The sequence below is a fragment of the Pholis gunnellus genome (genome assembly GCF_910591455.1).
Source record: "Pholis gunnellus genome assembly, chromosome: 6".
In the NCBI taxonomy this organism is placed as follows: Eukaryota; Metazoa; Chordata; class Actinopteri; order Perciformes; family Pholidae; genus Pholis; species Pholis gunnellus.
Window position 1 is genome coordinate 21,455,738 of NC_136532.1, and position 25,116 is coordinate 21,480,853.

The 25,116-nt window shown below is 42.1% G+C and overlaps 1 protein-coding gene across 1 annotated transcript; it reads right to left on the reverse strand.

Moving 5' to 3' along the window:
* Positions 1 to 565: 565 nt before the first annotated feature.
* Positions 566 to 24,573, reverse strand: gak (cyclin G associated kinase). Its single transcript, XM_079162059.1, has 29 exons — positions 24,288 to 24,573; positions 19,451 to 19,512; positions 18,884 to 18,943; positions 17,696 to 17,810; positions 17,084 to 17,226; positions 16,710 to 16,835; positions 15,666 to 15,755; positions 15,334 to 15,469; positions 14,697 to 14,809; positions 12,551 to 12,629; positions 10,976 to 11,093; positions 8,317 to 8,366; positions 7,970 to 8,118; positions 7,560 to 7,682; positions 7,279 to 7,412; positions 6,983 to 7,177; positions 6,758 to 6,875; positions 6,530 to 6,609; positions 6,151 to 6,344; positions 5,810 to 5,971; positions 5,469 to 5,635; positions 5,071 to 5,323; positions 4,805 to 4,978; positions 4,469 to 4,606; positions 4,285 to 4,371; positions 3,887 to 4,156; positions 3,511 to 3,659; positions 3,066 to 3,242; positions 566 to 2,952 (listed from the first exon to the last, which is right to left on the reverse strand). Exons 1-29 carry the CDS (start codon positions 24,427 to 24,429, stop codon positions 2,851 to 2,853), a joined length of 3,906 nt encoding a protein of 1,301 aa, XP_079018185.1. The 5' UTR covers positions 24,430 to 24,573; the 3' UTR covers positions 566 to 2,850.
* Positions 24,574 to 25,116: the final 543 nt, after the last annotated feature.

Consider the following 25,116-nt stretch of genomic DNA (forward strand, 5'->3'; position numbering starts at 1 on the left):
GTATAAAAAGCAACATCAACTCTATAAAAGACTATTGTTTGGTTACACAACTGTAATACTGCTTTCCATCGCAAATGATTAGTAAAATAAAATTTGCACCAATAACAACATTTAGGTATATTATTTCAAGCTTGGCAGGTATACTTGTGTTGAAATGTCTAATCACTAAAGTGATGTGGACAATGAACTGGGCTTGCTACTAAATGACTCATTACCACAGAGTACATTTTAGGTTTTAATGTTTTTTTCACCGCTGATGGTAATCTTTTGTTGCACCTTCGAAATTGGAAGCCTCAGCCTGGCTCCGTCTCTAAAAAATTCGTTAATCATTCAAAATGCTTAAATGATCACAAACATTTTTTTAAATGAAGATAATTAAACGACAAAGAGATGCATCAAAAAGTATATTCAGTACCACAGCACACTGACGGGGGTTTCTACCATTGAAAAAGAAAAATACATTCTTAAGACAATCTTTGTCTAATTTAGCTCAGTAGGCAATAAAGATGTGAATGTGAAGCCACTTTGAATCCTTCAAAATAAAGACGACACCAACATATCCGCCTCAAATCAAAAGGTTTTTAATCATTTGTTTTTGCATTGAAATCTACATTCATATTAGTATGATGTAATTCGGTGCAGTAAACACTGCTGATGTGTGGTTTTGCAATCCACCCTCTTTATACCATGATACTGTCAGAGAATTTCAAGCATCGGTTTATTTTTTTCTTACTTAGGTTTACTGGCCCCTCATGTTGGAATTTTAACAAAATGCAAAACAGAAGCATGAGGAAAAAAGAAACAAAAAAGACAAATAAACAACGCCTAACAACCGAGAGGATATATATTTGTAAAAGCAAATTTGTAATAATAAATGCTTTGGAATGAAAACAGCAACAAAGAGGCTCACTGTGATCAACCAACAACTTGCACTCAAAACTTTCCTCTTATATATTATCTGAAGATTTTCACTTGTGCCATCAATATGCAGGAATACATGTCATTATAACCCACAACACTCCCCCCCCAAAAAACATAATAAATAAGAAAACAGGTGATTTGATTGGTCCATGAGGTAAAATGTAAAATACAAAATAAAGGGAAATGCGAAAGTTGGAAAGATCAGTTATAAGTGTGGAAGAGTCTGAAAAGAATTAAATTAAGAAAGAAAAGATTGTGATTGCAGACAAGAAAGCATGACGTCCAACAAGGTTTCATTATCTTCCCCCAAAGAAACACACACATACACACATTCACACAGTCAAGCATGAGGCTCGAGAACATCAATTGCCCAGGCAGTAATCTTAACAAAGCCACTTGATGGATGATAATATTTTTATATTTACACTGAAGTGATGATTCACTGACAGAAGCTCAAAGTTCAGAATGAACCCCAAAAAAACACAAGAGTAAAACTAAGAGCAACCAGATTAAATCAACCATATTCTCTTTTCATTCCTTCACTTTGTGATCTCCTCCTATGCACTGACAAAAAAAGAAAAGAAAGAAAAGTCCACTGAACTAGGCGCTGGTGGAGGGCGGGGCTTACAGAGACAAAGGGAAGGGGGTCAATGACAGTGATGACGGAGATGCTCAAAAGCAACGAGCAGTGTGAGCGCTGCCACCCAGCGTAATCAGGCCGGTGGACTCTTTCTGCTTCTGCTACAAGAAAAGAAAAAAAGGGCACTTCGATAAAAGAGTTCCCCCCCCCCCGGCTGTTCGGACTACCCTGGTTTGAAATCAGACACACCTACCTACTGTTGCTTAGCGGTTTGGCGTGGGACAGCATGCAGTTAGCTACACAGTATAGCCTGAGTGGGTGGAATTAAAAGAGCACTTCAAAAACAACAGACTGCCCGCTTAGGTTTATATATGGGGCTCCAAAACAAGTTCAGCTCCTTTGTCAGAAGTCAGAAGCTCGGGATGCAGGTTTCAACATCAATCTGAGGAGTGTGTGTGTGTGTGTAGCAGGAACTGTAACGGTAGAAGCAGCACTAGTAGTGTTCAGCAGGCAATAGTCTTTCTGAAGAAGAAATGGCTCAACAACAAACCCAACCGACTGTTGACCCCAAAAAGGTGCAGCAGTCGCACTTCAAAGAGTGAATGGGTATTATCAACAGATCTATCGTCAAAATCATTGAGATTTTAATCCTGCTTCTGCATCAGAGGCAGGATAGAAGTTTTATTTCTTATTTTTTTGTTGGCTGGTTTGTTCAACGATTCATCGGCAACATTCACTATTCTTCGAGGCAACAAAGCTTAAAAACAATACTTCCAGATCGTCTGGCATGCTGAAAAATGTACAGCCAATGTTCGGTCAGCAAACTGACTGGTTGTTTGCAAAAGTGCCAGGCACAAGTGACAAACGTACCAGCCACAGCCAAAATTTACCAGCATTATATTAGTGTGGGGTCATTACATCTTTTTATCTGAATACCACTGTTAAGATAATCAGCTTGTGTTATTGGATTTCTTTTCCACTCTTGTCTTCTTCATGTGATTGTCACCCATTCTTCCCTCCGGGTGTTTGCAGCAGCACCACTCAGGCAGTCGTACAGGTAGGCAGTGAGTTAAAGAACTATTACAATGTTTATTCTACTGGCTGTTTATGAACCAGTGAGGACATTTTCCCTACAGCCGGACATGAGGCAAAAAAGGTCTTTTTCCTTGACGGTAGAAACAGAAGAGAGTAAAGAAGGGAGTGAAGGGAATGGTAGAGAGGACACCTCTCAGAGGCTCTGCGCCCCCTAAGGCCCAATGTGGGCTCAGTCCTGTCCAATCTGGCTCAGTCTAACGCTTGTTTGGTTAGGCCGAATCCAGTCCAGTCTCGCTGGGATCCAGACCAGGGTTTTAGAAGAGTGCTTTGGAACCCTGGTTCTCGAACTCTGACCAGGCGTCGTTCAATTCCATGAAGATCATCTTAGCGTAATGTTCATAAGGCTGGCCTGTTGCCTGCAGAGAGAGAGAGAGAGAGAGAGAGCGAGAGAGAAGAGTTTGCCAATGAATACATAATAAAAAGACAGTTACGATGAAGGGTTGCAATAATTGTAATTGTTATACTGTACCTTATCCGGGTGGACAATCAGCACAGCCTTCCTGTAGAACTTCTTCACCTGGTCAGGTGTCACCAAGTCAGCCATGCCCACAGGCCTCCAGCGGGTCTCACCCTCCCACAGCACAGTGTTTAGAGTTGACAGCAGCGCTCGGATGTTTCGCTCCTTCCCCTCAATCCAGTCCAAGATCTGCAGCACGACAATGAAATAAACCGTTACCACTTTCACCATGAACAAAAGGCACAAACACTGATCAGCACTTGGAGGCTACAGTCAGCTCTGAGTATCACCGGCCAAAAGGTGCCATGTTGGTCTATCTAATCAGCTCTTTTGGCAAGAGACTCGGTGGTAATGCCAGACAGGCAAGCACTGCTCTTTCACTTTTCGTATCTCACCCACTGAAGAATGCGTTTCTCAGTGTGTAAAATGTCCTTCGCATATGCATTTAGTTTGTTACCTGTAATTTAAGTGGATCAATGTCTTTCGTGATCTCCTGTCTCCTCATTTCAGCGATGGTCCTTGGTCCCTTTCTATCAGGCCGAGAGGCAAAACCCTGAGTTGACAGCAGGTCCTCAAAATCATCCTGCTTTACCTTGGGCTTGGCGCCTGCGTCACAACACGGCACACAGAAATGAAATCTTTACGGAGAACTTTGGCTCATTTCCCAAGAAGAGTTTGCACCAAAATACAGAACAGAGAATACAATACTGCACATACATATTATAAACTAATCACATTTATTCATCCCCATGAGTGATAACTGGAAAATCAAACATAGATATGATCCCTAACTCCTGAAACAAATCCTTCCCCACCGACTCAATGTCGCTTACCGAAACCAGGCCCACGAACTCCTCTGTCCTCTCTCCCACCGATGACACTGGAGAAGTTGAGGTTGTAGTTGGGTTTGGAGGCCTGCGTGCCTGCAGACTGAGGGGCAGATGATGCTTTAGGTGCCGTCCCAGGTCCTGATCCGGACATCCAAGGTTTTTTCTGGGCTGAGGTGGGTCTTCCAGACTGCCAGGGCTGGGCTTGAGGTTTAGCAGAGGAGGATGTAGCTTTTGCGCTAAAAGAAGGCTCCGAAAAATTACTGCTGGAGGAACCTGCAAAAACATGGATAGTTAACTTGAGATTCATTTATAGATTTACGAGTTCATAAGTGTACATGTTTCTCTGTTTGTTTCGCAGTAGCGCCTCAACAGGTGGTTGGATACGGGACCAGGCCTCTTACCTGGTAAACTGGAACCCAGGTTTCCCAGGTCGGCAAACGGATCAAAGGTCTGAGACTTGGCCTTCGACATAGATGCAACGCCAGAAGCTACAGACACAGTAAAAAGAAATATATGCGAGTACAAAACTGACCACTCATATTTTCAGTCAGCCACAAACCCCTACATTTCAGTTCCTTCACTCACCTGTGTTGGTGTAGCTGGGTTTGCTGGTGGTGGCGCTCATGCCAGCGGTGGTGCCAGCTGCCCAGCTGTCCCACCCACCCAGCAGGTCTGGTTGGCTGGCTGATGATGTCATCTTGGGGGCATCCTTCACTAGTTTATCTGTCAGGACAAAAACATCCAGAGTATCACCAAGTAAGTTTGCATGTTTCCATAGAAAGTGGAATGTGAGACCTAAATTAGTGTTTGTTGTAGGTTTGCTGCTGCTGGAGTTGGAGCAAAGTGTGTGTTATCGCTCATATCTCTTCAAAGCAGACCGAGACATAACGCGAGCGGTGTCACAACAGCTGATGTACTTACTGAGGTTGAAGAGGCTTGTGTTGGAAGCAGGAGTAGGGTTACTGTGAGCTGAACTTTCAGAACTCAACAGGTCTCCAAACAGGTCCGGTCCAGAGGCCTGCCGAGATGAACCCACAGTGGCGCCAACACCGGAGTCAGACCCCATCCCAAACGGATCAAACAGGTCGCCCATGGCTGCAGATAGAAGGAGAATAATGCATTAAGGATAACTGGAAAGTATTTTTTGCGACGATGCAGCTGAGCATGTATTGAGCCTCTGAGCTTACGTTTTGAGTCTGGTGTGGCCCCACTGGCTGGCCCACTGAAGAACAAGTCTTCCTGCACTGCTCCTGTCTCACCAGCAGGGGGGGCAAACAGGTCGTTGAGGAGGTCGCTGTTGCTGGATGCAGCTTTCAGTCCTCCCTGGACTCCTTGATGAGGAGCAGAGGCGGAGGTTGAGGACATGGAAGGGTCCGAGTTTAACCCCAGGAGGTCAGCTGTGTCCCCGATAGGAGACTCCTGGGCTGCAGGAGGGGAGCTCTGTAGAAGGACAGGGACACCAAAAATGAAAAATATTAATGGAATGCTGGAGGAATAAAGTAATCCCTATGCCATAAAACTCAGGGCGCATTATAACGGAAGTTATAATGCATTTATATAATCAGCCATCCAAGACTATCCCCACCTGGAAGTCAGCATCAAACAGTGGTTCGCTGGGGTCACGTGACAGCGGCTCCCCACCGGGGGCAGAATAAGAGTAGGACTCTCCTTCTGATTGATCACTTAGGTCCTCCTGGTCATTCATGGATCCCCCTCCTTGACTGTCTGAGGCATCCTGAGGGCCACTCACATCTACAAATGCAAGAAGCTGGTCAGTGCAACTTTTAAGGCTCTTAATCAGGAGGATTTTATTGTTTGAATCTTGTCTGGGAAAGTTAACGCAGTAAACTAAATGAGTAGCACTGTCCCCTTCAGCTAGAACACTAAGGCTGTACGGGGCAAAATCAAGATGATTTTCACGAGTACCTTCCCAATCCAGGGTCTGGAAAAAGTTGTTGGCATTGCTATCGGTGCTCACAGGAGATTCTGTTTCTGTCGCATTGGAGCCTTCTGGGGTCTGAGCCGGCTGGGGCGACTCTGAGTCGTAAAATGCGGAGGAACCTGGCTGACGAGGCAGCTCGGGCTTACCTGAAGTGATTAAGGTTTTAAGTTTAGTTTATATGTGAATTCGAAAAAAAGAAGAAGAAAAACACACATCCAGTGGGCTTGAAGGCAGAAAAGAAGAAAGATGTCTGATATATAAGTAAACTGAGAAGCGTAACACTCTTAACCCCAGAGCCGGGCTTCTATAAAGCAATGCCACCTACCAAATTTGCTGAGGATCTCCTGCTGCTCATCACGAGAGGAGAAAAGGATTTTGGGGTTGAGGCCCTTGGTTTGAAAGCCCTCCCAAGGAGGGGTCTTGGTGCTGGTTCTGTCTCTGGGTTCCACCTCGATGTCCAAGTTGACCTGGAACAAGTCTGGGTACTTCTCCTGGATGTCACAGGCATCCAAGTCATACCTGGCAGGAGAGCAGATAGATTGGAAACAGGAACTTATGGAGAGAGTACATTTCAACAGTTAATTCGAAAATAAGAAATCTGATGTCGTTGGTATTGTTGTACAGGCGATATGAAATTTGAAGCTTTGGGTGACAATGATCTTGTTCAGTTAAAAGCATTGCATTTCCAAAAATGTTGTACATACTTGGCAAACTTGACCGTGGTCGCATTTCTGGGGACAAAGCCTGTGTGGAACTGGATCTGAAACATCTTCATGGATGCCATCTGGAACACAACACAAGAGTTTAAAATAAGCTTTGATTTCTCAAGAATGTGCTGACAGTTGATGTGTGTTGCCCTTATGCACGCGTGTGTGTGTGTGTGTGTGTGTGTGTGTGTGTGTGTGTGTGTGTGTGTGTGTGTGTGTGTGTACCTTGGCCTGTAGACGTCCTCCCAGTGTAGATCTCGCATGGTAGATCACCACCAGTACGTCTCCTTGGACCGTCACGTTGAGGGGAATCTCCGCTCTTCCGTCCTCCAGCTTGAAATCGCTGGAAAGAGCAAAAGAGCGAGCGAGGCGATGATGAATAGGAACATTGTTTTTACTTCTTCTATTGAGGGAAAGCTGAACTTCATTCTTGAGCATACATAAACGTACTTCATCTTGTCGTACTCCTGTGACGTGGTGAGGACTCGCTCGTCTCCAACATAAACCTCGCAGAACGGCCTGCACCCACTGCGCTGCTTGTTGAACAGCGGCACGGGGGTCATGGCGATGGAGTGAATTATTATGGGCTTGCTGTGGGGGACGATGGGCTCCTCTGCCATCATGTCGCACATATACTCTATATACCTGCAACAATCAAAAGCAAGATCAGGCTCCTGTATTCTCAGCTGTTTTTTTTTGTAACCAGAGAAGTTTTGGGTTGATGAGGATCTCTTCCGTGATTCTACCTCTTGTGTGAGGGTGCGATGCCGGGCGGGCAGCGTTTCATTGAGAACATGTAGACAGCGGCCTCAGCTGTGGTGAAAAGGCGACAGAAACACAGGAAGGAGCAAACTGCCACCGCCGACGCTGCCCTGCCGTCCTTCAGAGACAAAAAGGTGGAGGTAACAGTTAAGGATAGTGCAGGTGTCGTCATCCTCCTCTATATATATATGACTTTTCTCCATCTGAGCATGTATGAAGTCCTCAGTCATCTTAGGCATCGAGTAGGTGGCGAGAGATTACTTACCAGACAGTGTACTATACAGATGTTCCTCTGGTCTTGTTTGAGCCATAGATGCATGTTCTTACACACACTGTAGAGACTGCGCAGGTTGGGGGCACGGCGCACTTGCCAGTTACACTCTGAAACCTACAAACACACACACACACAAAGAGACACCCCTGAATACAACAGGAATCTTGTTCAGCTGCACACAAGTGAAAGGATAACCCTACTTTAACAAAAGCAATTACTGTGGCAATAATAAACCCATGTATTATAGTGACACTGTGACGGAGTAAACAAACAACCCACTCACAGCAATGACATACCCATATTGAGACAAAAGAGTTTGGCAATGTCACACAGATATGCATCTACCCACCAAATAGGTGCTTGCACAAACACTCATGTACGCACGCACGCACACTTCATACCCTGTTGTGGAATCGAGAAGGCCTGTAGGATCGTTTGGAGAGGTTGTAGACAGCATAGTGGCCAGCGTGACGTGAATCTAGGAACAGACGGACGTCCTCAATGTTGTTCTTTATCGCCGACTCCACCCCCTCTGCTGGGAAGGACATGACTACACACACACACACACACACACACACATAAACACAAATACAGAGAAACATGTGTAACTATTACATCAAAGGTTTATCCCTTTCTGAAAATGTTAATTTAAGACATTATATCACAGCACGTTTGAATGGAATCACGTTATGAAGTAAGAGAGAGTTAAACATGCATCAGTAAGTTTTATGAAGGCTATTATGCCTACCTGCTATTCTGGAGGTGATGTATGAAATATCTAGGTCCCCTTTGGCGTAGCTGTAAGAGGAAATTACAATCGCACTTATGAAAGGAGTAGACACAGGAAGGGAAAACAAAATTCACAACAAGAAATAAACAGTTTGACAATGTCTGGGAGACACAAATATAGCCAATTAACAAAGCTTGATAACGCAAACTGGTTCAGAAACAAGAAATGTATTATTTACGATGTACTGACTCTGTTGCAGGATGGAGATGTTCCTAACCGACGCCTGAATGGGAAACTCTGCCAGGGCTACCACACAATACAGATTTTCAACCTGTTTTAATGAAGGCTGTCCCACAATCGTGCAAATTTGACTAAGAATGTTTTAAGTTTTTAGTTTTCTCAGTTTTTAAATGTAGCACATGCATCTGGCAGATGCTTGCTGTTGCATGGGAATACATCTAGGAGGATCATCACTGCCAATAGCTCTTTGATGGTCAATATTATTGGCAGTTAATTGATGTGGAAAGTAGGCGACATTGGATTTAACAGCAAAATTAATCATATTGGAGCGATGACAATAGCAAAGACAACACAAAATGATTCCCAATAAATATTAAAATTGAGTACACACAAACAACCTGTAGGCCAAGCAATGAGGTTAATCTATCTATGCCGATGACACATTTGATCCGTATGGTGTCAGGACAGACAGGCGATGCTGGTTTAGACACACATAGAGCGGAAAATGGTGATTTAGTTAGCAGTGGAGTCATATTCAATTGAACTACCACTCAATCATTCAATCATTCATTCATTCATATATATAGGAACGTGATTCTCAACCAGAGCTACATCTGGAGTTGCTTGGGGGTACAAAGAAAATGATGACCGACAAATAACACAACGTTCAAGTGTTTAAACTTTAACATCTGACAGTCATGTGGTGCCAATGCATGAAAAGTTAGGAAGCGATCAGAGACGTTAAAAGTGACGTGAAGAAATGGTTAAAATAGATACCTAAGACTACGATTCAAATGGTTAGCTCAAATGATTGGATACATGGTTAAAATAGATAGTGCAGTTAGCTTAAAGTAACACATTAATGTTGAATTTGACATGAATCAAAGTAATGGATGAACAGTTGAAAACAGTTAGCTTACAGTAACGGAATGGTTGAAAAAAAGAATGTCGGTATGGAGGATGTACTTGAGTTTACCTGACGGGGCACGGGGTTACATCTTACATCCAAAAAGGTTGGGAACCATCAAATTAGGCTATGGATGATGCCGTCTGCTTTAAAACAGCTAAAAGTCACAAAAACACTTTTGTCGTGACAAATTATCTGATCGATATGACAAGGGGCTACTAAAATAAGCTTTTTAACAGACCACAACACTTTGAGGGATGTTGCATTTGCACTGCTTTCTGCTATTTAACTTCATGAAGAATTCTCTCAAGCAGTTGGTAGAATGCACCTTTCAAACAAGGGTTACCATTGCTACACCAAAACCTTTAATTTTCACCTTGTTACCGACGGGCCCATTCAGTTCCTGTACCATGGATAGAGAATATGTTGCACTTGCTTCGTCATTGACCGATATCACTTTCCCAATCACATGGCGCTGCCGTCATTCACTCTTAAAATGATACTCATCTGTCCATTCACATCCCGCTCCGCATTCATTCAACTGAATTACTGAATGTGTGATGTTAGGATCAGCAAGCTGTGACGGCGGACACGGCACAGCAAAAAAAGGCTTTAGTAGGGTTTCTCTTCCTCTAAATCAAACACAAACTACAGGAGCACACAGAGCGACGCATGAGTTAACGCAGTTCACCGACCCATATTTACCTCGGGTTGCTAGGTGATGGACACATAGTGGGACCATGAGGGATTGGGACAGAGAAAAGAAACAACAAAAAAAATAAACAAAACGACCAAACAAATGGAACAAACCGATGATAGAATAGCCAAATGAAACATCAAACCTTAAAGGATAGAGTGGCTGTTTAAAGGAACACTTTGCTTATTCTCAACTCTTTTTTACACATCAGTCACTGGAGGTGTCCCGTCTGTAACATCAACAATCATTCTCAATGATGATGATGAAGTGTACCTAGATTATTCCCACACTTCACGGACTTACTCGTATGCCAGTGGTTGGTCAAAGACAACTAAGAAGCAAAATGTTCCTTTTGAAAAGGTAAATCCGGGGGCAGGGTGGGTTTGAGTACGATTGCTTCCGTAGACAATTTGCAGGTGAACAATCATCTACATTTACTGCAGGTTAATGCAACTGTGATGCAACATAATGACTGATAATTGGCAAACAGTAAGGTTTAGACAAATGTTATGCCATTTGGTGGATGTCGATATAACAATTCCAGACCATGAGTGCATATTTTAAATACGCGGTGGTGGGATCTTTGTTGGGTTAAATAAGTAACAAATATACATATGTGAAGTTAAAGTCGCCAGAGTAAAATGTGAAAAGTTTAACCGAGTGTTGAGTCAACTCCGACGGTAACACAAACACAATGTGAACCATGAGATCAATTCAGCAACACACGGGAGGTTATGTGAAAAAACAACAACACAGTGAGTGCTAAATGATAAAGTGAAAGAATGGATAAATACAACAATGATAATCACGATAACAAAGTTGGAGCACCTTACCTGGCTACTGACTGGATGACCTTAGAGGAAGTGTCCTTTATGTTGGTCAGGAAGCGCTCTGTTCCTCCCCTTAAGATGTCCAAGATCCCGCTGCCCGACTGATCAGGATCATATATGCCTATCGGCATCGTGGGGGGAAAGAGAGCGAATGCTGAGATGATAGATTTCCAGACATTGTCATAACATTGACATTAGGTTTAGTTAAGAGCAATCAGGACCAAAGTTTAACCCAGAATGACATCAAAAACATTCATGCATCAAACAGTAAGCAACATTTGTAATATTTGCTTTTTTAAATTACCATCTAATGAATGGATCCGTCTATGAAGCTACAATAAATGATTGATTAGAAAACCATAACCAAAAAGAAGTTAAAAGAATAAAATGCATATTCTATGATTTTAGATGTGGGTATAGAGTGTCAAAAAAGGCACATTCCCACACTCATGATAAACACGATACACTCACATACAGACGCTTAACGGCATTAAGAAGTGGTTCAACAAATCCTCTTTAACTTTGAGGTCAATGGATCGGATTAAATCTTTTGCGTTCAGCCGTGGTGGAGCTGCCAGATGTTGAGATACGACGACAGGCAGATGACTCAACATTATGTATTGGCCAGATCTGACCGTGTGGATGGACGGGACGACTGGAGCCACTCCTCAAGGGGAAGAGCAAACATATTCTGCCTTTCGACAGATGGTTGACTGGCCGAGCAGAAACCCTCTTAATGTGCAGTCACAGTGCGCAGCCTGCATGTGTGCATGAAGAGTTGGTTGTGTATATAGAAAAGACTATTATGCTCATTTAGATAGAAGTGGAGATTTAAAAATAACAGAAATAATATTATTTTCTCACCAGTTACCTTCAGCTTGTGCTCTTAGTTTTTATTCAGATATCCTAATAACAGAAGAATTAGCAAGTTACAGAGCTCGCATACTTTGCTTTAATCTTCTTCAGACATACTGTAGGGTTGGAAATCACCAACAGTCACCACAATTTGGATCACATACGAGGATCACGACCTACTAACTGCTGGTCATGATCCCCCCTTGGTCTGAGGAGGAGGAGCTTCTTTAGTTTGGGTCGTTATAGGTGAACTAACCTGATTACTTATTACCACGTGTGACACTCAGAGATACGGGGGATGTCTGGGGTGTGTGGATATGTGTGTGTTAGAATGTTTTCCAGCCCGATTAGAAATTTGGGGTTATAAAAAACAAAACAAAGAGCAGTTTAGTGAAATGAAGTGTCTTGCTCAGCCACACCTCAGAAGAACAATTTAGAAAACAGCCGCATGGCTGTTTCTAAGTAATAAAGTGTAGTTATATTTGCCAGTTTGTTAGATTGCAGCATATGGATGTGCCAAAGGGTCCTTATGGGTTTATAGGTTTATACAGCAAATCAATGAGTTGCTGAATTTCACTTTTAGAAACAGGACACCACTGCTCTGTTTTCATAGAGGTTTTAACTTCAGTCTCCCCACCTAAAGTGTGAACACACGAAACAACGAACACTTTAAAAAACAAAACACCATCCCAGCATGATATTGTCATCCAAACAATCCTTTACCTGAATTGTTCTGGACGTTGTGGATCTGCATGGGCAGCTGGGCTCCGTTGTTGCCAAAACCTCCGTTCTGCTCCAGCAGCTGCAGACATTCATAGCCGTCATACACGGGGCGCCAACAGTAGTACGCGCTCAACATTGTAGCAGGTAAGTCAACAACAGGTAAGTCAACACAATGAAGATTAAGTTGACCAAAAGAAACAGCCAGCACTTGAAGATGTTCAAGACAAAACTTCCTTAGAAATGCAAAACAATTGCCATCTTAAAAAAATACCAAATTACAATCCAGCAAAGAACTAAAATAGATTCTGGTCAGGGGACCACGAATAGAGGAACAGAAAAAGAGCATCAATCAAATCCTGAGTGTGAAGCAACAGGTCCCAAAATGAAAAATCACCAGTTCAAAAAAAGACTCCCGAAAAGATATTTTTACATATAAAAAGAAAAATTGTTAGTGTCAGACGTGCTGCATAAAATAATTGTCAGATGTGAACAGGACTGCGTTAAAGCAGCCAGACGGACTCTGCGTCTCGCTTCCCCTCAGAGAAGTCTTCCGTATTTCCCTCTCAATATTTCACTTCCATGTCTGCTCCCTCCCTTCACATGTTTTCTGCTCTCCCTCCTCTCTGCTCCATCTCACAGTCTGCCTCTCCATATGTCTGTGCTGAGCAGCAGGGAGGAGGAGGAGGAGGAGGAGGAGGAGGAGGAGGAGGAGGAGAAGGTGGAGGATGATAATCTCCTTATGTCCAGCAGGGAATCCCCTTCTTAACCCTAATCAGATCAGCGATCGCCAAATTTGCCTTCACTCTGCACACATTTAGCAACCTTATCAGGATTCAGTTTGGTAAGAAATGAGTTGGAGAAGAACTCAGTGCTTCAGTTTAAACATGTGTTCTGAGCAATGGCATGAACTTAGAACGAGACACAAGAAGCAACTGTCTACAGTAAAGCACAGGAAAAAACGGATTTTCCTTCAGTTGTTACAAGTGTATGATTTCCATAAAAAAAAAAAAAAGACTAAGTACTATAAGTATTCATAGTTTTACTTAGATAAATATGATTCAGAAACACACACTTGCTCAGCTATATAATCAGTCATGTATACACTACATAGCAGAAAGCTGTTGGAAGATAAGAGAATCACTGTAAACCTGGAGGTTTTTGACATCGAAATCAGCTTTTAATGCTGTTAAATCACAACTGTGGCTGCGGATTTTGCGTTAAGTACCAGGATTTTGAGTTTAAGAATCATTAGAGGCTGTGGCTGCTTAGTCTGTGATGACCGGCCACCATGCTTTTCTATTGCAAAACCGTGGCTATAATCTTAAATCTGATTATGCAGAATTAGCTACTGTGGGTGCTAGATGAAAGAAAATTAACTTTTTGCTTTTACAGTCACTCTGCCACCCAAAATACTGCTTTATTACTGAAGTGTTGGTATGACTTTATGCTAGTTTCTAATTTCAGTTACACCGATTTACCACCTCTATGTCTCTCTGGCTCTTTGGGCCATGCCAGCTGGGAAGAGAGGAGCCTGGGAAAGAGAATACAGACTCCTTTGAGCCCGCCACCGTGTGCGCGCGTTGGTCGCATGCGAGACTGAGCAAGTGCAACCGCAACCGCAACAGCAATTTGAGAGTGCATGAGAGTGCATGCATGTGCACACACACTGCGGAAGAACCCGTGTGGTTCGGCCTGTCAATAGCCTCTTCCCAGGCGGAGATTGTGTCTCAGCCAATCAACTTGTTTACTCCAAAATGCACTTGGTGAAAGTTGTCACCTCCTCAAGACTGATACCTGAAGCAGAAGCCACTAATAGACAGTTGGAGATTCGGATAGCACCCTCAAATGCATTCTCCCTCGCCTCCTGGCTGGGAGAACAGACTAATTCAGCGGCCACTGCCATGACTTTGCTCCATTTCAATGGTGATCATTTCTGAAAATCTGCCATCTGTTTGCTTTAACCTCAATCGAGAAACCAATGACTTTTCAAGGGCTTGAAAAATGTCAACACAAACAGCGTCAGAACAGCACAGCAGGGTAAGTGCTAATGTGCTAATAATAGGATAACAACTTGAGATTCTACTGTAGTATCACCTCTTCAATCGAGTGCCGCAACAGCACTGGACACAATCATGAGCACACCTACCTCGGTAATGGGGGACTTGGAGTTGACGTTGCGTGCTGCTGCGATCTCCTGCAGCTGGTTGACCAACTCTGTAATGGACAGACGCTCCTCTGGGTTCACCTTCAACATGGAACCTGGACAGGAGGAAGAGGAGGAGGAGGAGGGTTCAGTTAATGAGGATGACAATGACATGTAGATGCATAAAGGAAGCAATTCATGAACAAGACCACAGTTCTATAATTTACTTAAATATATGGAGATCAAGGATGTATATGACTAATTCATTGTTTTTGAATGTCATTAATCCCACACAGCAATTAATGTGAATAACGAAAATAATACAAATGTACTATTTAAATAATAATGATCTATATTATACTTTTGTGCCACTGTTTGCAGGAAATACACGTATTTACCTTTTCCACCAGGTGGAGCTGTTTAATCTACTTGGATTAGCTGTAACAGGTTACTGGTGTTACTGCCAATATTCTACTTGACATGGCTTTTCTCTCTACTGTGTCTATATGAACGTTACGTTTAAAGGTGCAATCCCAAACTGTGACTTGTGGGCAAGAGGAGCAGAGAGAAATAGAGGGATGGAAGAATGATAAAGGGACAGGCAGGCGGAAACTAGAAGACACAGACTGAAAGTACATACGTATGAGGTTGTGATACACAGTGTACTTGTCATCGTTCTGAGGGATGGAGTATTTTCCGTTGACGATTTGCAGCTTGGCCCCCTCCTCGAATGGGTGCTGCTTAAAACACAACAGGTAGAGGATGCATCCCAGGGCCTGCATGGAAATGATGCAGACAAAAACAAACTCTCAAGCCACCATTATTAATGAATGTCTGTAAATGTCCCGACAAAATAAGTTAGCGTTTAGCTGTCTTTTTAACCGAACAGAAAGCGGTATGTTTTGATCTTTGATCGTCTTGGGTTAGCTGTGACATTGGGCGACACAAAATAAAAAATGTACAAGCTCTGACCCAGATGTCCTGTTTGTCATTGATGGGGAAGTTGGAGTAGAGATCGATCATCTCTGGCGTTCGGTACGCAGGAGTGGTGTTCCTTGTGATCTACACACAGACAGAAAAACAACAACATACTAAACACAGCTGTTGGACCACTGTCGGGTCTTTCAGCAGACAGAACCAGAGCCAAGTATCCAGCTATGCTCACATCTTGGTAAATCTAGCTTCTATCTCAGGCATCACTTTTATAGAGAAAGATCTACCTTCATCTGATTATTTTTTTATGAAAAAGACACATCGTCATGTGTTCCCCACACAGACAGCTAAGCATGCTTTCTTGAAACAAATTGTTCAAATCTAAACCAAACACCTGCCCACCTCGCCTCGAGCATCTCTTTTGTGCCACTAGCTTGAGAACAGGTGCCGGATAGACACGCAGATTATTAGATTTAGAAACCAAGATCTCCGGAGTCCTGCATACTGAGGTCATCTGAAGCAAAGCTCCTGTGTGTGTGTGTGTGTGTGTGTGTGTGTGTCTGTGTGGTTATGGTATAAATATAATTAACCTGATTGATCGGTGCTTCCTGAACCTCGAGCTGGTAATTCAATCAAACGTTTCTGGTTTCTGTCAGTGTTGTCACTGATCCACTGTAAATAATGAATCAGTTTTTTCCCCCTTGTAATTGAAGAACTGACTTTCATGGACAAATTAGAGCAAATATTATGCACTCCAAGAAAACTGGCTTTGGTTTTGGACAAAATAAAACTATGAGTGTCTATAAAAATGTTTGTGTTGAGTGAAATGCAATTAATAAACCTTTTGTCTGCGAAGCATATCTCAAAACATGTATAAAACAACACCTGGTATGACAGAAAATTAATTCAGTAAAAATTCGCTTTTGTGATAATGTAGTCCAAAACAACTTCAGAAATATGTTTGGTGTATGTATGTAAAAACTGTACTAAAGATTATTTCGATATCATACAAAAGAACAAGACTCTTTTGTATAAGAAGTGCCCTGTTGAGATGAACCTTAAGTGATGTTTGAGCGTGCGTACCTCGTCCTCCACCATGGACCTCTTCTGTGCCGACCAGCTGTAGTCGGGGTAATGTGACACTGTGGTGGAGCTGCCAAAGTCACACAGCTTGATGGTGCCCTGGTTACTAATCAAGAGGTTCTCAATCTGCAATAGATCAAGTAAGCAGAGGGCTTGCATGTTAATCAAGACACATTTAATTACCAGTTAGTAATCACAATAGCCCCGAATAGCCCCGAATCTATAGTAATGTAAATTCAGCATTAAATCTGTTTCCCTCGATACAAACTGTCGTCAAACTGAGTCGTTGTATTTAATTCATCTGTGCTGCATATTATGGATACTTCATCATTTGAGACATCCTTCATTCATCCGACTAGCAAGGAACAACGAACCTTGAGGTCCCGGTGTATGATCGGAGGCTTCTGTTTGTGCATGTGCTGCACGGCGCGGCACGACTGGTAGAAGATTTTCAGCACGGTGTCACATGACAGGAGAGCCCTCTGCTCTACCCGCTTTATAAAGTCCACCAGCTGACCTGAGGCACAAGAGACACAAAACAGATGACTGAATGAAAAAGCCACCAGTCAAGGGGAAAGCAACACCTGTCACAACACAGACGCCTTTCTTCTGTTTTCGGTCGATTGTAAGTTAAAATATGGGACACTGTGGATAAAAGTGTTGTATCATGCAGTAAAAAAAGTTAATCAAATAGAGAAAAGGTGCTTCACACACATCCAATAAATGAATGGATAGTGTTAAAACATTTTTCATGGGTAAGTAAGGCTGCTTACAAAGCTGGAATATATGAATGACAACACAGCCTGTTGTAAATGAACAGTCAGACTGATTAGAAAGGAAGTAAAGCAGGAAGCAGAAAGGCCGCAGACAGGAAACCGTTTCATCACGCCTTTTCAGAGTTACATGGGAATGGAGCCGACGGGTCCTGGACCTGGTTTGATGTGTTAATTAGTACTAGTAGTGAGGAAACATGAATGTGAAGTTACCTTTACACAACTCGGTGAGGATCAAGAACTCGGCCTGTCCGGTGTCGGACTCTTCCTTACTGATGGAGGCAGCAGAGCAGAACTGAACCATGTTGGGGTGACCCGACAGCTTTTTCTATAGAGCAAGCAGGTCAAGGAACAAAACACTACTGTGATATCAAGCCTGGCTTCAGGTCAGTCATTCCACTTTGGATGCTGTTGAGTATGATACAAATCAAAGTGTCTAATTAAACGGTTTAATCTGTCATCGTGGCCATTGATGTCTCCAACAATTTAAATTGACCTACTCTGCCATTCACTTTGATGCACAGCCAAAGCCTCAAAGGAGCAGTTGTTTTCTAAAACAGCACTGTAGGTCGCTGGTCAACCAGTGAAAACAAGGAGGAGATTATGGTTGGGTGATCGGGAGAATTCACTGGTGTCTTTCAACCTTTTTTCTGCCTCATCAGCATCGGCGACATTAAACATTAAACATTATGCAAATAGTTGCGTTCTAAAAACACAAAAATGTTGCAATGGTACAGGGAACACAGTGCGTTGTTCACCAAAAGGCCTGCGTCTTCACAATGTGCTACACAGCAGAAAACAACTATTGTGCAACAGTACAAGAGATGTCCCAGCCTTTTAGCTGCTGTGCTGGCCAAAAGGGTTTTTTACTTCCCTTCACTGACTGAGTGATCTCATTGATTAAAAAACTGTAACTCTGTTAAAATAAATCCCCTCCAGAGACATTGAAAGAAAGTGGATGCTTCAGTGGTTCATTTAGTTGCAAAAAGGTATCTTTAAACCTGGAAACCACAGAATAACAGAATCTTTCCTTATGTCCGGTTTATCACTTCCTCTCAAACAAAGGACACATGACGAGCTTTTAAGCACAGAATCACACACCACATGGCAGTCTGTGTTTATGAAACCACACTGTTATTATAAGGTTTAACACTGTAAATATATATTAGTTCCTGTGTTACGCATTCTGACATTGTGTGGCGTTGCCAGTAAACTACAAGCGATCTAGTAATGACAGTATGCAACGCTGGAGATGCTTTGCACTCTTGTGAAGTGATGGGTTACAGATTAACTCGCCTTTGTCACATGTTGCTCTCTGCTATGAAAACAGAAAGGCTCTAAATGGATCATAAGGAAAACACCAGTGTCTTTTCAGCGTGGTCTGGACATGATAAAGGATACCATGAAGCACACTTCCTGTATGATTTCCTTGTTCTTCTCTTCCTCGTTGGACAGCAGCCTCTGAAACAAAAGCACACACACAGACCATTGTTTTTTTGGAGGAAGGCACCGATACAAATATATCAGGCCAGTGACAATGGGGCCGATCTGCTCAGTTCAATTATGAGTTTATACATGATATAATGGAAAGTTAATTCGTATTCAAGTTTTGATTTGTTTCTGCATTTAAAAGGGTTTAAACTTCGATTGTAATTCCTGTTCATTTTGAAGATGTTTTACCAAGTTGCTGGTGTACGATTTCGTATTCTAATAACAGAAAACAATGAAGTAAAAGTACATCCATGTATTAAATTCAGTGAAGTTTAAGTCAATGTTTAAGTCAAGCCTGATACATAAAGGACTGTAAGACATACAGCGTATTAACTAAACACTGGTATCAGTACAAGTACCAATGTCTTAAGACCAGCTATCGCTATCGGGACTGCAAAAGTCGGATCGGTGCATCCCTAGTTGTTTGTTGTTCTGTGATCAGGAGATCTTTTAATAAGACAAACACCTCTATCTTACCTTGAGGGCATAGTCTTTACCACTGCTCATGTCCTGGGCTTCATACACAAAGGCAAATCCACCTGAGAAACACAAAACAGAGGGCAGCCAGGAAGTCAATACTCTGAATTACATCTACATGAATAGTACACTCACTCCTAAGCTCTTCAAATGATACATAATTATCATTCAGAAATGAGCAATGTAACTTTTCTGATTTGTTCTGGTAGAATTGGTGTACTCTAATGTGTGTGAGTGGTTCTAAGGTACTTTGAGTACTGGGGGGGGGGGGGGGGGGGGAGAACATTCACATTAGATGTACCTTATGACTGCAGAGAGCCCTACATCCTCCAGCAACGCTCCGATTCACACGCTCATAAACAGTTGAAACCTGGAAGCTGCCAAGTATAACCTCACGCTTAACTGTTGGCCATTGAGCAGCCCCAGTGGAGAAAGTTGGAGCTTAAGTGCCTTGCTCAAGGACAAGACAACACAAGCAACCTCTCTGTCACAAGCTCACTTCTCTAACCTGCGGGCCACCGCTAAGCCACTATACCGTTTCACTGAAGGTGTGACAGTGTGGCCAACGCTGCAGGAATAATGAGACAGGTATGGGCCCGTAACTGCAGGGAAAACACAGGTGTAATTAATAACATTAATTATGGTTCTGTTCCATTTAGTTGGGCCAGGGTTTTGGTAGTGTGCATGGAGAATCAGTTTGGCCTGCTAGGGCGCTCTGTGACCTTTCATAATGAAACATACAGCTGGACAGACTGTTCTCGATTGGACACACTTTCTTTTTATGAAACGGCACCAAATTGCTCTAATTATAATGTAATTGATGTAATTAATCTGAGCTACTGAGAACCCAGTCACTTCAAATTGACCATTGGTCGTAGTTTAGTTAAGTAACAATCTGTACACTGCCTCAATATTCAAATTGAGTACAAAAATCATAATTTTATACATCTATGAATCACAATTTATTTCTCGTGATGGCTCATTTTGTATTTCAAGATTTAAAAGCCACTGGGCTAGTGGACGAGAACCTTTGGTTTCCTAACTTTTTTTATCAAGTGTGGCTGTGTGTGTCTATGTATTTAAGCAAGTCACAGTCCAAACAGGGCAAGGGGGGAGGTTACCTGAGGAGTAAATCAACTACCACGCTGGCTTTGTTTTGCGAAAACTTAAATGGGCACGCTCAAGATTCTAATCTTTAAAGCTTTATTTACAGAGGGAAGATTCTTCAGGCGGGTCCACTGGCGTTTATTTTGACAAGTCTCGATTTCTTTTTTTTTTAACCTCATCTGGGATTCAAACCGGCAAACTGATGCTCATGCTCCCTTATTTCTTCAGCATTGAGGGACAACACTGGTTTTATTGCATGACCTAACTCTAGCTCATTACAAACACTCAACACAAAGCGTAACCAGAACATCATTTGTTGTCCGTTACAGCAACATTTACGTGCCATGCCAGCGACTTGGCTGTGAGAATGCACAGCCGTCCCCGGTGTGGGGATCACATGTCTTCCTCTGTCTTGTGCTCGCATGGGGAGGGACTGAAAACTAAAAAAGGCTCCATTTCCTTTGCTCTTATTCAGTCCAAAAAAGTACAGAAACGTTAAAAAAAACAATGTATTCCATCACACCCAAACGTATTAAATCTTGCCAGGGCATCTTCTTTGTAGTTGTGTGAAATAATTACAGAAATACATGAGGAATAAAGCACAGCGTATCCACTCTAGCTCTGAATAAAGAGACCTCGTCTACGGTTTCCCCTGCTCAGAGGAGGACACAGAGGAGAGGCCCGCAAGGTGCCACTGTTCCAAAAGAACCTGTTTAGTTAAGTGACGATAATAATCTCTGCCTCACTAACCTGAAGAATACAGAGAATGTGGTTGCTCGTTACAACAATGAAGATAACCACAACTTGTGTGGTGACTTTTTTTTCCCCTCCAGCAACACATCTTAAAATGTACCCGACAGCATTATGGGGCTGCACAAACAGATTCTTTTGAAGTGGGTGTGGCCTATCTGCCCAAGTGGCTGATTCAGGAGACAGACAAACTAGTCATGGTTCGTAAAAAAATAGAACCATCTGGTAACAGCCGGCCATTGTATTCTCTCTCCAAAGATGTTGTTGTAGAAAAACAACAAAGACACCTTTCACAGAGCAGGACGAGCGTTTGAAAAGGGTGAAGGTTTAGTGTAAAATGATGTGGCGTTTTACCATCCGCTTTGATTTCTAAACTCTTGTGTGTGTTTCCTTTAACCAGCGATCATAGCTGAGGATGGTCAATCACAACACAGAGACCATACTGTTGATCAGAGTGGAACTAGTGCTGAAACAATTAGCTGATGGTATATCTACAGAAAGTTAGGCAACGACTATATTAATAATCAGTTAAGTAATCATTTATCAAGCAAAAATGTAACGCAATAACTTGTGCTTCGTAATTGCAAACCTCTCTGTTAATATAATTGTAAGTTGAACGATGTGATCGTGGGAATTTCACACTATTTTCTGACATTTTAAAGACCCGTTAATCGATGTTTTTGCAGCCTTTAATTGTTTATTGTTTCAATCCGCTGTTGTGGTTTTTCTACCATAAACATAACTATATCTAAAATTGTTTTCTACACATTTAGACTGCAGTTGGGACCGAATACCTCAGAATGAGTCAGAGAGTTGCAAAGAGTGGACATGGAAGTGGGTACTTTGAATTACAAAGGAAAAACTGTTTCTAACAAAAACGGTTTCCTTGCACTAGCGATGAAGCAATCTGTCAGCATTAGTCAGCAAGTTCCAAGTAAGGTGGACAGAGCTGGTTCACACAGCAAAGAGACTTCTTTAATGTCAATCTCATTTTTCTTTTCCTCCAACTACATTAGCTGAAAAGCCAACAGTTAGTTGAGAGGACTAATTAGTGTCCCAATGGTCAACTTTGTTTAGCTTCAAAAACTTATTTCACCTTTTAATTTGTTTCTGTTTTTTGCTTGTTTGTGTTGAAGGAATTTCAAGGTAATAAATCACATTCAAAGTTGAGCAAGTTTACCTGCTGAACCACTGAAGCCCCACCATAGACGAGTTAAACTCTGACCTACTGGTCTGACTACGCTGAAAACTCGAACGACTCTGAACAATAACTTACTTATTTTCAGCCAAACTGATCCCACTGCATTTTAAAAAATAGATTTTAAATATAGATGTGGCTAACTCAATAACAATTTGAGGTTTGATCTGATTTAGCCTATATCTTTTTAAACAGACTACACCAAAAAATACAGATTATTGTTGCACATTTACTGTCTGCTCTACCAGACACTATTGCAAGTAACTAAACATGCATGATAGCAGTATAGAATGATTGTTATGTCACTTTGCAATGAGGGCAAGAATCCCTGTTCCCACAGAGAAGAAACCCGATCTTTGGTATACAAACAAATACACGCTGTTATTTCAGATTCAAACTCAGACAATGGTATTTTTGTGGTTCATTTTATATAATATATAATACAATACATCTTCAACTTGCAAGAGTAAATAAACTAATAATAATAAATATCAAAAATCCTTTTTTAAAATTTGAGATGGCTTGAGATGACAAACTACTCAAACTTCAAAAGCATCACGTAAACAAAAAGCTTGCAGATGCAGACCTTGCAGAACCACATTAGAAATAAGGTTTCATCAAGTTTCATCATCAACACATTTCATCTGCTGCAGCCTTGCAGCCAGAAACACATGAAGAAAAGATCAAAACGGAGCATTCAGGGAAGTACGAGCACTGGCTCCCAACCAATCTCTCCCTTGATGTCACAAGAAAGAACCCAGCAAAGCTCTGCAGGTGCTGAGATGTGTCTGTTTTTTGACTATATGTACTAGTTATGAAAGCACACACACACACACACACCATTGTATTGCCCCCCCCCCCCCCCCACAAATAGAGACTTCACACTGAACAAAAAGATCAACATACACATTACCCAGAAATCATCATTGCATATCTGTAGGCTATAAGACAAAAATATCAAAGAATGTGAGAAATAATTCCTACGATTGGATAGTTTTAATACCTTATTTATAATTTATGCATAATAAGAAAAACAATTGTGTTATAGATTGCTACCGACTATTCTCCCCCCCCCCCCCAAAAAAAGTGAAAACCATGACTGAGGTGGAGTTTCTTTTTTGTGAGAGTATATCAAAAAGGCAGATAAGTACTTCGAATAAACATGTTGAGTAGAGAAGACAATATTTACTATATTGCTGTTGTTTTTATCCACACACACTGCGCTGTCCATATTAACGTAGATACAGGAAAGTAGTTTTGGTAACAACATTGTCATCACAGATATATTGTTTTATTTATATTGTCTTTACAACGACATGCCTCTCTGCTCCCTCTGCTCTGGTATTTATCTTGAGTCAGACGTGTATGGCTGCCTGACGATAAGGTCTGAGGTGGGCTATGAAACGTTAGTGAACTATGGGGTTGGGAGGTTGGTGGACAAGTGAAATGCAGCTTGACTGTAGCTGCAGCTATTATCATGATTTACAGCTCATCGAGACCATTCATCACACACACACACACACACACACACACACACACACACACACACACACACACACAGTAAATGGATTTACTGCTTGTTAGTTACACGCGAAACCAACTGATCAACTGGTGTTTGCTTGGTGACGCATAGCATAGCTCTGCAGTTGTGCAAACGCTATTGTCATTGACTACCAGTAGAAGTATGTCACTGGTGCTAGCCTTGTTAGCTCGTTCGGCTAGCTAGCGTGCCTAGCCGCGCAAGACGTTATCAACGTTTTTCTCGTAGTGGGGCGAGCTCACCTTCCGCGATCACCCTCTTGATCCGCAGTTTCATGTCACCGAGCTCCACGACTTGTCCGACGAAGTCATTCTGGTCCCGGCTGGCCGCTCCGGACAAGCCGGGCCCGGCTAAGAAATCCAGTGCCGACTGGAACAGGGACATTTTTATCACCAGCGACCCTGCTTCAGACTCACAGAGGCCCGGGTCCGGGTGAGGGAACGCGCCGTCTAATCCCAGCAGAAAACCCCGATGACGGTTTAGTCTGTTATACAGGCTTTAAATCAGGTGATATTAGTATTTCAATGAAAGCAAACATCCTCTTCCTGCTGCTAGGCTGATGAGGCCGCCACCATCGCCACTGCTGACTTCCGTGAATGGTGATGACGTTGGGGCACGATTAAGTCATGTGATGTAAGGGGAAACATGTATGAAACAAAAAAAGGATGCTCGTCTCTTACAGTGTATACGTTTGCATGTCGCAACGTGTGCAAGTCCACACTAACAGCAATATGTAACTAAACTGTAAACAGACATTTTGTGTTCGCAATAAAAGTATTTAGAAAACCTAATTCATCAGGAATCATTTTGGATAGATGGATTATGACATTTCTGGCATATATTATTCAATGTTTGTTCAAATATAGTATATTTTCTTAAATGCAGACAACTTGTGAATACCTAAATTAAAATGTATTTAAACGCACCAGATACAGAACAAATTTTGTTTACCACAAGCTTCTTTCTGAGATTGTATTTCTTCCTCTTATTGAGTAACTATGCAGTTACCATATTTTATTGTAATTTTTCATATCTTCTATTTTTACATTATGGCACACTATTGCACTGTGT